Source organism: Gastrolobium bilobum, unplaced genomic scaffold (genome assembly GCF_033153095.1).
Source record: "Gastrolobium bilobum isolate Gb01-03AN ecotype WA unplaced genomic scaffold, APGP_CSIRO_Gbil_v1 utg3268, whole genome shotgun sequence".
NCBI lineage: Eukaryota > Viridiplantae > Streptophyta > Magnoliopsida > Fabales > Fabaceae > Gastrolobium > Gastrolobium bilobum.
Window position 1 is genome coordinate 296,766 of NW_026899992.1, and position 17,717 is coordinate 314,482.

At 34.7% G+C, this 17,717-nt stretch overlaps 1 protein-coding gene and 1 pseudogene across 1 annotated transcript; both read right to left on the reverse strand.

Annotated features, from left to right (window-relative positions):
• Nucleotides 1-2,254: 2,254 nt before the first annotated feature.
• LOC133294726 (uncharacterized) lies at nt 2,255-3,544 on the reverse strand. The gene has a single exon (XM_061493472.1). The coding sequence runs from the start codon at nt 3,542-3,544 to the stop codon at nt 2,255-2,257; it is 1,290 nt and encodes a 429-aa protein (XP_061349456.1).
• Nucleotides 3,545-9,637: 6,093 nt separating this feature from the next.
• LOC133294727 (probable 2' cyclic ADP-D-ribose synthase BdTIR) lies at nt 9,638-10,232 on the reverse strand (annotated as a pseudogene).
• Between the last annotated feature and the right edge of the window lie 7,485 nt (nt 10,233-17,717).

Below are 17,717 nucleotides of genomic sequence, written 5' to 3' on the forward strand. Positions count from 1 at the left end.
ATTAGCCTCAACAGCATTTAGGATATTCAAAGATACCTGTTTGAAGAATTCATGAGGAGACAAACTACTTCCTTGGAAAATAAGTTTATTCCTCTCTTTCCACATATACCAACAGATCATACCAAAACTCAACTGCCAATTCGAGTTCCTGGCCTGAGCCTTGAGATTAAATTCCAACCAGTTATCAAAGGCCATTGTTTGAAACTGGCTAGTACCTGTAACATCCACCCAATGATTCCAGACTTCCTTAGCCCAGTTGCAGCTCCTAAATATATGCTCTCTGTCTTCCAGTATCCCTTGGCATCTAGGACATCTAGAATTATCTGTCATATGCCTTCTCACCCTTTCAGCATTAGTGAGGATTCTATTACCATATAACAGCCATAGGAAGATTTTAATCCTCTGTGGTCTTTTCCAGCTCCAAACCAGTCTCCAGTCTCCAGGCTCAGAAGCTATAGAATTATTACATAGAGTAGAATAAGCTGAGCTAATGGTAAAAATACCTGAAGATGAATGCCTCCAAATAACCCTATCCCTGTCATTATGAGCCTGAGGAGGATAGATAGCAGCTATAGCAGAAACAATATGCTCTGGCAGCAGCTGATTCAACAGAGTCCTGTTCCAACCCCCCTCTGCCAGAACACAATCAACCACTTTCCAGTTATAACTATAATCTGGCACTTCAAATTGAATAGCATCCAGTAATCTGCCCACATTAGGGACCCAATTATCCCTCCAAAAATCTATATTTCTCCCATCACCTAGAAGAATCTTGGCACCAGATTGCACCTGATCCCAAACTTGTTGTATACCTTTCCAGGTATTAGAGACATCCCTGGAGATAGTGAGCTTAGGAATCAAGGCCTCTTCCACCTTGTATTTGGCTTTTAGAACTCTAACCCATATGTCTTCTGAATTGCTAATGAGACCAAACCCCAGCTTCATAGAGTAAGCTTTATTAACTTTGACTTGATCTCTGAGTCCCAAGCCCCCTTGCACCTTCGGCTGACAAATAGTATTCCAATTGACCAGATGAGTTTTCCTAGCATTCTGATTGGATCCCCACAAAAAACTCCTTGTGAGCTTCTCCACTTCCCTACAAACAGTAACAGGCATAGCAACAGTCTGCATGGTGTAAGCAGGGAGAGCTTCCAAAACTGCCTTAGCAAGAGTTGCTCTTCCAGCCATCGAAAGGGAGTTCTGGTTCCAAGAGGACAATCTTTTGTGCACTCTATCTAGAACATGCTGAAAGGAATTCTTGAAAATTCTACTATGATGCAAAGGAACTCCCAAGTACTTTCCCAAATCAGAAGTGATATTGAAACCCAAACAGCTACTGATTTCTCTAGCTTTATTAAAACAAACATTCCTAGAAAAGAAAATCTTAGTCTTTTCCTTATTCACTTTCTGTCCTGATGCTTCAGCAAAGACTTTAAAAACTTGATTAATCACTTGTGCCTGATCCAAGCCAGCCTCAGCACACAAAATGATATCATCCGCAAAGAAAAGATGCGAAATAAGGGGAGCCTTCTTATTAATCAGCACTGGTTTCCATGCTTTAGCTTCCACAGCCACCTTGATGAGGTGAGCTAACCTCTCCATACATAGAACAAACAAATAAGGGGATAGGGGATCCCCTTGTCTGATTCCTCTCCCTGGGATAATTTGACCAGTAGCCACCCCATTCCAAAGCAGGTTGAAGGAATTAGAAGAAATGCAACTAGAGATCAGATTACATAGAGATTCAGGGAATCCAAGATCTCTAAGTGTCTCCACCACAAAGCTCCAACTCAGCCTATCATAGGCTTTCTCAAGGTCCACCTTTATCATCATCCATCCTTTACTGCCTCTTCTCTTTCTCATAGAGTGGATTACTTCTTGGGCAACAATTATATTATCAGCACTTTGTCTACCCTTTATAAAACTACTTTGATTAGGAGAAGTCAGTTTTGGCATCAAATCTCTCAACCTCTCAGCCACAGTCTTTGTAATGATTTTATAAATTACATTACAAAGACTAATGGGACTAAAATCTTTCATACTCTCAGGGCTATCTGTCTTCGGGATCAAACAGATAAGAGTCTTATTAATCTCCTTCACTTTCTCAGGATACTGGAAGCAATCCTGAACCATCTTACACACTGATTCACCTATAGATGCCCATTGACTCTGGAAAAAAATGGCATGGAGCCCATCCGGACCAGGAGCTTTGAACTTTTCCATTTTGAACACAGTTTTCCTAATCTCCTCCTTGTTAGGACAAAGGGCCAGTTTTCTCTTTTCCCCCCTCAGACAGACTAGGGAACATCCCCTGAATGGGGAAAAAACCATCATCAGGAGTCTCAGCTGTAAATAACTCTTTGTAATAGGACACTGCCATATTGACCAAGGAATCAGGATCAGCTATCCAGGTACCATTCTCATCTTTGAGAGTGAGAATCCTATTGTGTCTCCTCCTAGCCACAGTAGAAGAGTGGAAGAACCTTGTATTCCTATCACCATATTTCAACCACTGACTTCTAGACCTCTGGAACCAGGTCAATTCTTCTTTAATTAGAATAGCTTGAAGTTCTTTCCAAAGGTTCTTCTGCAAAATTTCCAAACTGTGATCAAATCTGCCATTCATATAGCTGTCTAGACCTCTTAATCTAGCATAGATTTTATTTTTCTGCTGGATATTCCTTTTGAACACATTCTGGTGCCAAACAGTGGCATCCTTCTCAAAATTGTTCCTGGCTGGAACCCACTCTTCATTGCTGCCCCAACTCTTCATAACTAATCTTCCAAAATCCTGATCAGTCAACCAAGCAGCCATGAATTTAAAAGGTTTGGAGTGCTCTCTAGGCCTAGGAGGCCCACTTTGAGCCAGGAGGAGAGGTCTATGATCAGAATTAAAGAAAGGCAAATGAGATATAAACCGATTGGGCCAAAGCACATTCCATTCCTCATTAGAGCACCCTCTATCCAATCTCTCATGAAGCTTCCCTCTTTTCCAGGTAAATTCAGGCCCCTTGTAACCAATATCACTGATTTTGCAATTAATCAGGCTCTGTTGCATATCACTAATACTGTCCCAACATAAATCACTACCCCCTGTCTTCTCTGAAGCATGCAGAATGGAATTAAAATCCCCAATCAAAAGCCAAGCCTCCTGGATGGAAGAACTAAAAGCTTCCAGCTCATTCCAAAGATTCTTTCTCTCCAGCCTCCTAGGACTTCTATACACAAAGGTAATGATCTCAGATTTCCCAGATGCCAGGTGCTGAACCTGAGTATGAATGAATTGATGATGAGCTAAGATAATCTCAATCTTCACCACCTTATCATCCCAAAGGATCCAGATGCCACCAGAGAACCCAATAGCCTCTTGTTTAAAGAAGCTAGGAAAGCCAAACTGTTTGATAATCCTATCACCCTTCAAACCACTAATTCCGGTTTCTAGCAGAACAAAAACATCAATCCTAAAACGGAATTTTAAATCTCTAATGAGGGTGGAAAAACCCTTTTTTCCAACCCCCCTACAGTTCCAGATGCAAACAGACATAGAGTAAAAAATACTACAAACAAGGATAAAAAATCCTAGGAACCTGAATTGGAAATTAGGAAATAGAAGCTCCCAAACAGGGAGAAGATACCTCAGCAGCTTGCTCAGCATGATTCGGGTTAGGAGATGCAGGGATATCACTAATCCTGGAGCCCTTCCCCTTTTTGCCTTCTTGCTGAACCAATCCAGCAGCCTTTTCTTTCACCCCAGAAACATCATTCCCACTACCCTTCAATCTACTAGCTGACTTGTAAGGGCCTACCAACACAGTATTGGGGGATCTATTCTCAGTCCCAGATTTTTTTTTGGAGGGACTAGAAGGACCCTTACTGTTATCCTTCCTATCTTTAGATGGAAAATTTCGGCCTTTATTAGCTAACCCTCTCACACTACATTGGTTATCAGGGTTGCTAGAACCTGCCACATCTCCAAAAGAATGCTGAGATTTCTCCCCTTTATTAGCTTGACCAGCAACCTCCTCTGTATCTTGTATCTTGTCAGGAATCAGATTCTGATCAGTCTCCATATGAGAGTCAGCAGCCCTATCTACTTCCTTGCATATAACTTCTTTTGGCATATACACCTTGTTTCCTTCTGGATTAACTTCCCCCTTACCACCACTTATATCCTTAGCGGGAACAACTTTCAATCTTCTCTCTCTATTTTGCCTTTGGACAACCATCCAATCACCAAACGCCTCACTCTGATTCTCCTCAACTTTGACTTGTTCCTTAACACTGTTATTCTGAGTAGTAGGCTCCTCTCCTCCCATCTCCTTCTGGACCTCATGTTGGCTGCTAGTAGTACATTGATCCTTTCTATGACCATACACTCCACAATTGAAGCAAATCAAATGGAGACCTTCATAGCCTACATGGTAAATTTTCTCTCCTATATTGAATTTTGAAAGAAAACTCTTCCTCAGATCTACCTCTACGCAAATCCTAGCAAACCTTGCCCTTTCAGTAATGACTTCAAGACCCGAGTCACTCTTACGAAGAGAGTTCCTATCCACTTTAATTGTCCTGCCAAAGATACTCCCAATTTTCCAAAGATGGTGCGCTGTATACAATTCAATAGGAAGTCCAGGAATTCGGATCCATACTGCCATCCTCTTCACAGTATCGTCAAATGGATCAAAAAACGGCCTCCATCTCTGCACAATTACATAGTGATCATTCACTATCCAAGGACCCTCCTCCAGAACATGCTGATAATCATTATTATCTTGGAATCTCAGTAATAGATAGCCATTTTCCAAGTCAATTAGCTCATACGAGCTAACCAGATTCCACTGACGTTGGATCCTAGCCATCAGGAACCTCGTAGCCATCCTCTTACCCAGCAACTTAATGATAAGTGCTTTGCGCCATGGCTTACAATCCTCCTTATGTTGAGCCTTAGAGATGAAGTAGGTAGGACAGAGTGGATCACCCGAGATGATCTGGGTTCCCTCATCCATGAGATCGTCCTCTTCCTCCTCCCTCCTCTGTAACAGCAGCCAATTTTCCTCCTCCTTGCTATCATAACCATCCCCACCATTCAATTTCAGTAACTTATCTTTATACGACACAAACTTGCATCGTGCGTTACTGGCAGGAATCTCACTTCTCTTCTCTGTATGTACTATTTGCTCGGGAGATGCAGCAATCCCCTCCTCCCCAGTCCCCAGCATCTGATCGTCCATGCTGAGATCTTCCATCATACCCCCTTTCGATTTCTTACCAGATCTGAGGCTCAGCTCCTCCTCCTCCGTCAGTCTTTCCCTTCCTCCCTTCCCACCATCAGTCTCCACCACCTCTCGAAACAGACTCTTCTCAACGTCCATACTAGAACCAAGAACGAACACGAAGAAATTTCCAAGAACGAACACGAAGAAATTTACAGAAATCAAGCAAACCCTAGCATAGAGCAAAAATATCGCGCGCGTAAAGCTACGCGCCTAACCCATGACATATTACGAAAGTTTATACCTAAAGACAAGTACCTTTCTCCTTTTTTGTATACTAAAAAAAGGCCCAAGTCACTTACACCAAATTATCTTTTCGAACTATAGTTCCTACTAAACCAATTTTATTACAGGCCAAATAATAATAACGTCAATCTTTCACATGTTACAGGCTATATCATTTTCAATTTTAGTTCGTGTTTTGATTAATTTTTTTTATAGAATAATTTTTTTAACAATTTTTAAGGATTTTTTTAAATAATTATTTTTTTACAAAAAAAAAAGCTATTACCAAACGTGGTGTTAACTGATTGGATTCATACCAATCCACAAGATTGCTTGAACTTTGTTATGTAGAGTTGATAATAGAGTGGGACGGTTTTAATTTCTATGATCTGCGACCTCTTCACTCCTAAACTTCTGCCACAATGGTGAAAAAAAAATGTAATCTGAAACACAAATTTTACAACCGAAAAAACAATTTACATTTAAAAAAAAAAAATTACGTTAAAAAATAATTATGATCAATAAAAACCAATGATATACATCAAATCCATTGAGATAAGATAAATATATCTCACCTTTTGAAAAAGAACTTTAATACTTTATGACTTTTCTTTGAGAGGCTGGAGACACCTATGAAATTCTCCAAGGAAGACACTTGTAACTTGTTTTTATTGATCATAACTGATTTGTTTATTATTCGATTAATTTGATTCGTCAAGTCAAACATGACAAAAATACAATACAATTTTTTTTATTAAATTTTAACACAGCTATATCCATATATACCAATTGATTTATGTGCTCTGTATCATTATACACCACTTTTTTGTTTTACTAATCAATTAAGAGAGTAAAGGATACTTTTAAAAGAAACAAGTTAAAAGACAATAATAATAGACAAAAGAAAATTGGAATAGATATTTTCATTATTTTTCATTAAAAAATGTATTATGATAACTTTGGAAATAGTACTATAGACCAGCCTAGGTTAGGACTGTTAATTTATGCCGGCAGGTTGAGTACATTTTGAGACTGAGCAAACTTTGTTGCACTAATAATTTATTAGTTCAATGCAGATGCGGATTACCAGAGCCCACTCTTTTTTTAAAAATATATAAAATTTCAATCGGCATGATGTGAAGAGGACGTCATTTGTTTTATGTACAAATGACGTCTGTTTCTTATTTTATTTTACATACAAATTCAAATCCAGTATCTACCCCAGTGTACGGAATATTCAGCCGTAAGCCCGTAATAAATAAATGTGTATCCATTTTAGTCCTAAATAATTATAAAAATAAATTTTGAACCACATTGCAATAATATATAGTGTTTAGTCACGTTTACTGAAATCATTGTTAAAAAAAAAATTCCTAAATTTAATACATGCTCAGGAATGTAGCAAAACTAATTATCTCATCTCCCTCGATTCTCTGGATTAATAAAAATAGTTTCCCTCATCTATTCAGTTTATCGGAAAAACACTTTAAGCTTTGCGCGTTAAACTCAAATCCTTAAGTATAAATGAAGCTTAACTCCATTCTCGTTCTTTTTTCTCATAGCTTTAAATCCTTCATTCCATGTCAGTGTCACAGAAATTTAAAACGATATTATTAATTTGATACTCACCTAACAATTTAATCTTTCGAAGTTTAATTATCTTTTTATATGATATCAAAGTATTGATAATCAACTGGTTACAAATTTGATCTTACCTAACAAAATATCGGACTGACTCTTCCACTTTTTAAACCTATGTTACGAGTTATATGTTTGGTTGTATGAGCAACTCATAATGAGTTTATAAGATTTTGGGCACTCATATTTTTTGAGCTAACATTTGGGGTGGCAACCTTAAGGTTCATAACAATTGATACTTGCATTGAGAGATGAAAGGGCTACTTATAGGCTGGATTAAGATACCATACCTCCCAAAGTATCAATGTCGATAAAGTGAAAGTCATTATAAACGTTGGCCCTTAAAGGAGGTGACAATATTACAAGTCTAACATTGATTATATGAGCAACTGATATGAGCAACTGATATGATGGTGACCTCAAGGTTCGTAACAATCTATACATCTCTTTGCATTCTCCATTTAACAGTTCCTCAATTTGTGTCTAACCATGCTTCTTATCTCTCTTTCTCAATAGAATGCTTGAGAATATAATGATGAACATACTTGGAAAGATTTATTTATAGTTCCTGAAAATTATATGTGTTCTGGTCGGCCCTTTTAGGTCCAATAAGTTGAGCCCAATATTATAGCTCACATCTAGAACGTTCTAAATGGCACCACATACTCAGCACTCCTGCCCACTATGCACGGACAGTAGGGCAACATATATTACCTCAATGACAAGACATAGTTATTAGGTGGTACGACTCTCTTTCCTCCTCATTAAATTCCCCCTTCTCTCATGAAAGTGGGGATCCCATCTTTTATCTTATGAGCTGTTACTACCATAGCTTTACACACACCCTTTTTACATATAGCACATGAGAAATTAACTCTAATGGTGCCTTGGTCTTTACCATTGCTACTATGAGCACTACTAGATCAACATACTCTATCCTCCAAGGGATACATCCATAGCTTCATACAAACACTTAACAGCTCAATATGTAATTGTTAGAGAAATATAAAACCATTAATGTAGCATCATCCAACAGCTTAAGCTTTTGGGTTAAATTAATTCTTTACATGGTATTAGAGACTCAATTATCAAATGATCACGAGTTCGATCCTCACTACCCTCATTCTATTAATAAACATAATTAAATATTATGAAGTTTCTTAGCACAGGTAGGCTGAGCCAAATACACCATCCACCTTTCAAACCCAATGGGCTCTCAAGTGAGGGGGAGTGTTAGAAAAATATAAAATCATTAATGTAGCTTCACCCAACACCTTAAGCTTTTGGATTGAATTGATTATTTACAAATGATTATTTTGTTATTGTTAGGCATTAGGAATATAAGAATCTAAATGGAAATTGATTTTTCGGAGTCCTTAGAGCGTCACGAAGAAGACTCGTTAGTAACTCGTGGGTAGAACGTTCCAGCATGCAAAGAGAAATAAATGAACAAAAAATATCATGACACTAATTACCTTCACGTCTGACATGAACAAGAATCACGTACCAGTCAGGTTATGTTTTTGAATTCCTTCTCAATATAATGTACCCATAAACATTAAAAGTTGAAGAACCTTTGTTGAATAAGTGCAAAGCTTCAGTAGAGTCCTTTTTCCGCACAAACAGCATATATACCGGTAATCGCAAACCAAAGATAGACCATTTCATAGGGCACAAAGTTTTAAAAGTTTAAGATCAGAGTACGAAATTTTTTTTTTTTTTTTTTGGAATACAGTACGAAAAAAAATTAAATGGATCAAATTTAATTAGATTGGTTCCACTTGATTTTTGAAATTTTTTCAGCCATTCCGAACCAAATCAAACTAATCCGATTAATATTAGGTTAGTTCAGTTTGGGTCGTCATATTAAAATCAAAGTACAAATTTTTATTTTATTTTTTTTTAGTTTTAGTCCTCACAATTAGCTTTTTTTATCAAATTTTTTTTTTTGAATTTTCTACTAATTATAATATAATTAAATTACCGGCTCCTACTCATACATGATGTGACACAGTTTTCAAAATAATTTCAAAAATTGATATTACATGTTGCATGTAATTCTTTAGACATCTGTCTAACTTAACTCTCAATCTTGATCATTGATCTTATGTATATCCAATAGTTCTGATTTATTAGATATTTGAGCTGTTAGATGCAAGCAAATTAATGATCAAAATTTTGTATAAAACTTCTTATTTTTACATCAGTGTAAGAATATTTTACTCTCTTTTTCTTTGGTAGATAATTCTTTAGTCATTTTAACTTGTACATACCATATACAAATTCCTTTATTCATAGCAAATTCAGTTGGATACCAATAATAACTAAAGACATCAACTCTAAATTCTAAATGAAATCAAACAGCCTTTTCTTCATGTATTGAAACCTAACAGAATCAATAAATATTTTTTCAGTTATAAAAATGTATATATACTGCTAACAAGAACAGTGGCATGCAACATGGCGGTATCACAATAGCGCAATGCGATTCTCCTCGTCACCTATACCTCCTTCAAGTTCATAAGGACTGCACCTGAAGCCTTCCTTAGCAGTTCCGACCAGTCCCTAAAACCATTAAAAACAACGTTCAGCAATAAGTATAATTTATATATTCAATTATACTAACCCAAATATATATCAGTTACGAAAATAATAAAAATAAAGAAACAAAGAATCAAGAAATTCACCCTTTTGATGAGTCGAAGGTTAATCCAACAGTGTACTTAGTTTCCTCAAGTGCTGAGCTGAACCTTCGAAGCACGTTATCAGGATAATATGCACTGTCCTTGACCAGAAGCTGTGAGGGCTTGATGTCATAAAAGATAGGGACAACCCTTTTCTTGGACTCACTAAGAAGAGCAAGTTCATGGAGACAAAAGTATGAATCACAATAACCAGGTGAGATGACAGCAACCCCAACCTTACACCCACGTATGGCCTCATCAATATGATCGAATAACTTATGACCAGGTTCACAAGATAGTCATGAAGCAAAGGTGCAATTGTTCTTTTGCTATAAATCCTTCGATAGTTTATGAAAACATCGTATCCTGAATTGACAATTTTTGAGCACTGGTTAGCTGAAAACCGCTGCATGGCTTTTAGCTGCTGTTTTGTGTATGGGTTTGGATTTTCTGTGTGCTAACACTTTCTACTTCTATACCTTTTGTTTGAACTTGTAGGGCAAGCATATGTCTATAAATATACAAAAAGGTAGGCTTCTATAGTAGAATTTTATATTAATTAATGACTAATTACACATGTTTTGTTGCTTGTGGTGTCAGGTGTGGTCGTAATTAGTGGGAAATGTCTTTGTTATAGTTGACAAAAAGGCTACCCGGTCTTTATCTTTATAGAGCTCACTTTTCTTTTCTTTTTTCTACGTGTGTAAATGTTCGCACGGATTATATATATACGTGGGAAATACACCAAACCGTTAAAACTCTAATATTTAAATAATTTTGTAGGTCCTCCACTCGGACACTGGAAATTATATATTAGCTTTCTTTTTAGCTTCTTTTCATTAATTTATGGGTTTTATAATTCTCATTCAACATGAGAATTCAAATTTTTCTACACACCTTTCGATTTTCGTGCTGACATGGGTCTTAGATATAATTTTTTCTAACACATGGGTCCCAAATGTTTTTTATCTCTACAACATGAGAATTGAATTCTCATTCAACATAAGAAAATCAAACCCCTTAATTTATATACATTCTCATTTTGGACATTTTGTATGAAAATTAGGATATGTTATTCTTTTAATTTAATTACGAGGGAATCATAATCTCGATTCTAAAACTTAAGGGTAAATACATTATACAGTCTTACTCAAGGGTAGCTCTCTTTACAAGTACGGGTATATTCTAAAATTGTGTGATAATAGGTATATATAGACTGACAATAAATTTTGTTATAACTAATGGCCAAACTATGTCGATAATGTGAATAAAGACCCGCTTTGATGTGTTTTTTTTAAAAAAACTTTATTTTTTCCTTTTTTTCTTGGATTACAAAACTTTATTTTTTCAAAACCCAAAATTTGTTTGTGTTTGGATCAATTTTAAAAAACTCTTTTTAAGTAAAAAGCAGTATTTGGGTTTTTTTTTCTTTCAAAAATCAGAAATCATGGTTTCCAAAAAATACAGGTCATTGTTATTGGGTCTCACACATTGTCTAGTTTTGATAATAACAAACAAGTGAAGCTAAATTATCTAACAATTTATTTAGTTTTTGAAAAGTTATTGTAGGACTTAATTCGTGATGAATTGTGATGAAGACAATGCAACACAATTGTTATGAAATCGTGAAGATTGAAGTTGCAAGATGAAATCTTAAATTTCATGTAATGGTTGGATGAGGTGAACTCTTTTAATGCCTTGGGTTAGAATATTTAAAGTTTTGGAAACTAAGGAAAAAAGATTTACAAGTTTTGTTTTTAATTCAAATAGATTTTTTAAGATTTTGTTTTTGATTTGAAAAAAAAAAGTTAATTTGAGATTAATTTCCTTTTTAAAAGAATTGGTTTTATTTTATCTGTTTTTTGAAAGTTAATTTGAAAATTTTGATTTAATTTGCAAAAAAAGATATTTTGGAAAGATTTCTTAAAAATAATAATAATCTTGAGAATTTTTCTTAATAATTGATTTTGAGAAAAAGTCTATAAATAACATACCTTGAGTCCTTCTTCAAAGTGTGGGTGAGCATTAAAAAAAAGGCTTTTGAGCATTCAAGAGAAAAAAAAATTGAGCATTCAAGAGAAAAAGATTTATTGATTCAAGATAAAAAAGTTTTTATGCATTCAAGAGAAAAATGCATTGAGCATGTTATGAGTATTCTTTTTTAAGGAGCATTCAAAATAATTTGGGAACCAAGGAATAAGCAGATTTATTGAGTTCACCAGTTAGGTTTTATTTGAACCTATTTTGTTATTATTTAGAAGTGTGTAAGGTAACTAATTTTAATTGGGTTTTCTTCTTGACTTTGGAAAAGGTAGTGGCTTAGAAGAATTTTGGTTTTTGTTCATCGCGAATAAAGATGAGAGTCGTTTGGCTTCAGAGAGTCTTTGATTAGACTCCGCGAGAATCCTAGGGGCAAGGTACCAGAAACCTTGGGTAAGGTTTCAAGTTAATTCTTGTATAAGGGTAAAGTAGGGTATGTTCTTGTACTTTGAATTGATCGAGAGTGGATTTATCTCCCAATTGGATAAAGGTATCTAAATTGGGGTCGTGGATTTTTTTTCCTCCAATTGGAGTTTTTCTCACGTTAAAATAATTATGTCACTTCTTCCCTTTACTCTTTATTTTATCGCAGTTATGTGTTTTAAATTGCAAAATTTTCTATAAACTCAATTCATCCCCCTTCTTGAGTTCATCCAGGACTAACAGTTGTGTATACAGTCATATGAAATAAATAAGGTCGAAATAATCGATAAAGAATTTTAAATCAATATTACATCATACTACAATGCATACAAAATCCAACCAATGGAAAATAAATATAATAAATATAAGAAAAAAAATGAATTATTTGCATGTGTAGTGTTCTAATCTAAGTCATCTACTTAACCTCCTCATAATGATCAAGATGTTATGTATGTGGAGTCCTCACAGACCATTGTTGCTAGTACTACATTAATAGCTATAACAATTGTTGTATGACAGCAAAAGCTATAGGCAGTAAATTGTGAGGGTGCCCTTCATTAAGGGTAGTTCTTTCTCTCTCCTCCTCCTCATTGCATTTGCTTAATGCGTTGTCGCATTTGACCGATTTAAGTGTCCTAGTAGGATAAACGATTATAACTGGATGCAAGAGACATTGGGTTAGGGAGTTCTATATCATTGGTTCCATATATAGGCCCTGATTCTTGTATTAATAGAGTCAATCGACAATTTCATATAGGATGAATGAATATTCAGGAATCTTATGGAATTAAAGTGTAAGTGTGGTAAAGGTTCATATTGATTAAGTATGGTATAAGTGAGGGTCATATAAGTGGTACGACCTATGAACTCAAATCCTTACGATTTTTTGTTGAGACGTGTTCTCGAACTCACTTGTTGTGGTAGATTATAGTTTAGCCCACTCATAGTTGTCTCTTCGCCATAGGCTCCCTCTATCTGCATAACAATGCTATCATATTCAAGTTTGTTTTGGCCAACCATGTGTTTTGCTAAGGTGAGTATATGGAGATGATGGTTTGTACAGTTTAGTTTTGTTAATCTCTTCAAACCCATGTTAATAAGCCAAGTGTTGATTTACAATCTAACCTTATAAATGCTCAAACAAATTTGCTTGAGGGGGAGTAAAAGGTGAGCTTAGAACTCACACTTGTTAGTGGTGAAATCTCACATTGAGTAGGAATAAACTAAGTTATCAGAACTATAGAAGTGAAAGGATCCATGAACTCAATATCTTAAGGTTGAGGGTTGATTGTTGTCTCAAACCCAATTGTTATGGTGGATTGTTGCTTAACCAATTGATGGTGGTCTCCCCACCATGGGCTTCCCTTTCCATGTAACAGTAGTGTAAAAATCAATGGTTCGACTAGGCCAACTAAGTCAATTTGGTTAGGATGAGTATTTACATTTGGTGGTTGGTGCAATTCAGGTTTGTTAATAACCTCAGGCCCATATTGCAACACCAAGTTTTGATTCTTTGTCTAACTTCACAAATACTCGAATAAGTTGTTAGAAATGTTGCTTCCATACTCAAGAGAGGTTTGAATCAATATGTTAAAGTTAAAAATGTCTCCCTTATTTTTTCTAAAATATATTCTCATACAAAATTTTATATATACATTCAACCAACTCATGATACACACATCGTCACAATTATACAATCTATACTAGCATATATAAAATATCAAAGAAGCAATCAAAGTGATAAAAGAGTTGAAGGTTTAGAATATCGCAAACATAATTTATCCTGGTTCGGTAACCATCACTTGCGACCTACGTCCAATTTGCAAGTCAATCAAACATGTGTTTCACTATTGGTCAAGCTTCATGGGTGCTTAGTGAACCGCTACAATCTCCAAACTTTCGAGTATTTGAAAATCTCAGAATCCACTAAGTTTCACGAGTGCTTAACAACATCTCAACCACCAAGCTTCTGAGATGCTTCGCAACGTTTCAATCTTCCCAAATTTGTCTATGCAATAGACTACCTCTTAATCACTTAAGGTCTCACTACCCTTTAAATCAAGAATACAATGAGGAATGACTTTGGAATTGAATGAACAATCTCAAAGTATTGATAATACGAATTGAATATGGGTACATGCTTTTTCAAAAGTAAGGGCTAAAAGTCTTTGATCAAGAATGAGTTATGCAAGTGTGGGAGCAATAAAATGTATCAAATAATGATTCAGTAGTGCCAAAGAAGGTTTAGAACCATTGGGGTGAATATTCATAAGTTTTCAACAAAATATAATCATTCATAGTCATCAGAACACTTTTTAAAAAGTGAGCATCCAAATATATATCGAGGTATATCAGGATATATCACCTCCACATATCCGGTTATATGACAGGATCGTATCATGATATGCCTATCTTGATATTTCATTTCACATTTTAGGATATATCATGACAACAAGCATATGTTACTTCAAAAATGTATTCTTTATACATAAAGATCTTTCAAACATTGTAGGCACATATAATTTACTCATGAGAAGATGTTTACAAGTTCAAAATATGTTAAACCACTTTCCAGTTATTTTTGAAAGATTTATCTAAGGATTTCATGCGCTGCAAAAAAATGTCATTTGAAAAACACTTTGAGCTCATTAAAGGGAATTCAACATATACCCTTACAATTAAATATAAATCCTAAAATACAATATAATAAGAACAAGGACTTAGCTTTATGCATTGATATTTGGATCTTGAATCTTCTTTTAAATTTGAAGCTTGACTTGTTGGATTTGACAATGCTTTGATGCTTTGTTGGACTTGATCACTCTTTTACCATGGCTTGTGACATTAAACTTCTATTGAAGAATGTCCATAGTTTGTTGACTTTGATAATGGTTTTGCTTTCTAGTTTTTCCAAATTGCTTTTGATCCATTGCTAGCTTTCTTCAAGGTTCATCCATGTTCTTACTACTTTGAAATGTCATTATTCTTCTTATGTGGCACCATTATATATCTTTAATCTTAGCACATGGTTGATGTTTTTTTTCTTTCTTTTAATCAATACTATTTTCTTTTTGTTAATTCCTCTTTGTTATAGTCAAATCATATCTTCTATTTACATAAGCTTCAGCTTGAGGGAGAGCATATATTAGGCTTGAGACTCATCTTGTAGGGGAAGAATGTTTGAAATTTAAATGTGAGTGGTGAAGTCCATCATTTGTTAGGAATAGACTAAGTAATCAAGACCATATAAGTAGAAGGATCATTAACTCTATGCCTTGAAGTTTTTGCTTAAGAAGTGGTGTCAAACTCACTTGTTGTGCAAGATTACCGCTTAACTCATTAGTAATAGTATTCCCATCATGGGGGCCCTTTGGATCCACATAACATCACATAGGTCACATCTTACAACTGTGTGCTATTACAAGTAAAGCTGGTAAAATGGACTCGGCCGAGCGGGCCGAGTTTTACAACTCGCCAACCCGTTGGACCGATTTTTTGGATTTTTTAATGTAAAATAGGTTCGGGCCAGTGGGTCAATTTTTTAGCCCTCTCTCAAAAGAGAAGTTGTCTCATTCTTTGGCTGGTTGATGGTGGGTTTAGGCTCTTGGAACATTTGCTAAAACTTTATCAAGATATATTGTCATTGATACTATTAGATAAATAAATTATAAGCATTCATCAATAAAATTCAAAAAGCTAACTTTTATAAGACATCTCAAACTATTGGTCAATCCATGTGTTATCCTACTTCATGTGGGTTGCCAAGAAGACCTCATTCACCATCTAAAATGTCCCAGTTTCTCAAACGAATAATATGTAAATATCATAAATTATAATGATACATTATACAAAATAACAACAAAGTTAAATTTGAGAAACACATAAGAAGTTTAAAGTACCATCATCCTGATATGTTTTAGTAATGGTGATAATCTGCATGTTGGGGGAGAGACATTTTTCTTTTAAGCTCTGTTCTTCCTGGCTTGGGATGAGACTTTTTGAAAGTCAATAGAGGCATAATGCTTGAAGCTGGACAGTGACAAATCTTCCAAACTATGTCTCAAGGGGAAATGAGATTTCTTACTTTCAGGGAGATGACCTTACCTCAGCTTCTGCAACTACCAAATGAAGACTAGAGAGACTGATGACTATAAGTGTAGAATATATATAAGTTCCAAGAAACCCTAGCCCTAAGCTGAACGGATTTTAAGTTTCTTGGGCTCTTCTTACGCGCTAGGTCCTACTGGGCTTTAGTGAAAGAGCAAAACCTAACAATGGATAGAGAAGAATTTGTTGTAGATTATACATAATTCACATAATTAAAGGTAAACCGTAAATAATTACGAAGATAAAGCCAAAGAGAGAAAAATAGATAAAAACCAATGAAATAAACTTACACAAATTAAGTTGAAAAAATTACTTATTCAAGAAGTAAAAATTCTTTGATTTATCATTAAAGGTGTAATATAGGCGGAATTTGACGTATCGACTTGAATCATCTCTCGTATAAGAATTAGGTTAAGAATATTAAAGAATTCTTTTTTGATTTGATTTAATCTAACTTAATTTAGCCTGATGTCCAATGGATTGGACCAGCCTGTGGTGGGCCGAACCGTCTTACAAGTTTGAGAATATTATTTAAACAACATGTTTGTTAATTTTTTAAAAATTATATAAATATTATTTAAAATTAACATTCATTTATTTAAATGGGGCATGGTCCTTTGATAATGGTGTCTAACTAAAAAGTTCGACACTAAAATCTCAACCGTTAATTTTTCGTAAATCTAATGATTATATTTATTGGGTCATACTTATTAATTAATTATTATTTCTCAATAAAATATAATTATTAGAAAAGAAATCAACGGTTAAGATTTGATATTAAACTTTTTAGTTTGACACCGATATCAAATGATCCTATCTCTATATAAATAAATAATTTTAAATTTTCAATAAAATAAGTTAAATAAATAAAGTATGAAGAGTAGAGTTATTCTCACAACTTCTTTCGCTTAGAACCTCTTACAACTTAGTCTTTTTCACAGTTGATTTTCGTCAATCCAACAGTTATAATTTATTAAGTTATATTTATTAATTAATTATTAATTTTAATAAAATATAATCGTTGAATTGACAGAAATAGATAGTAAAAAAATAAATTGTAAGAAATTATAAATTTTTAATTATAAGAATAACGCCTCTCAAATATAAAATTATAAATTAAGAGACCAGCCGTAATCACAGTCAACCGAAATAAATGCGTAGTCTATATAGGCTGGCTTTGAACTAATAATTATGTAGTTGTTTCGCTATCAGGTGGATCAGTACTATTTAACCGTCACAATAGATTAACAGCTTATATATAATTATGGGAATTAATTTTTTCATTTTATATAAATTTTTTTCTTATTCTACATATATAATATATGAG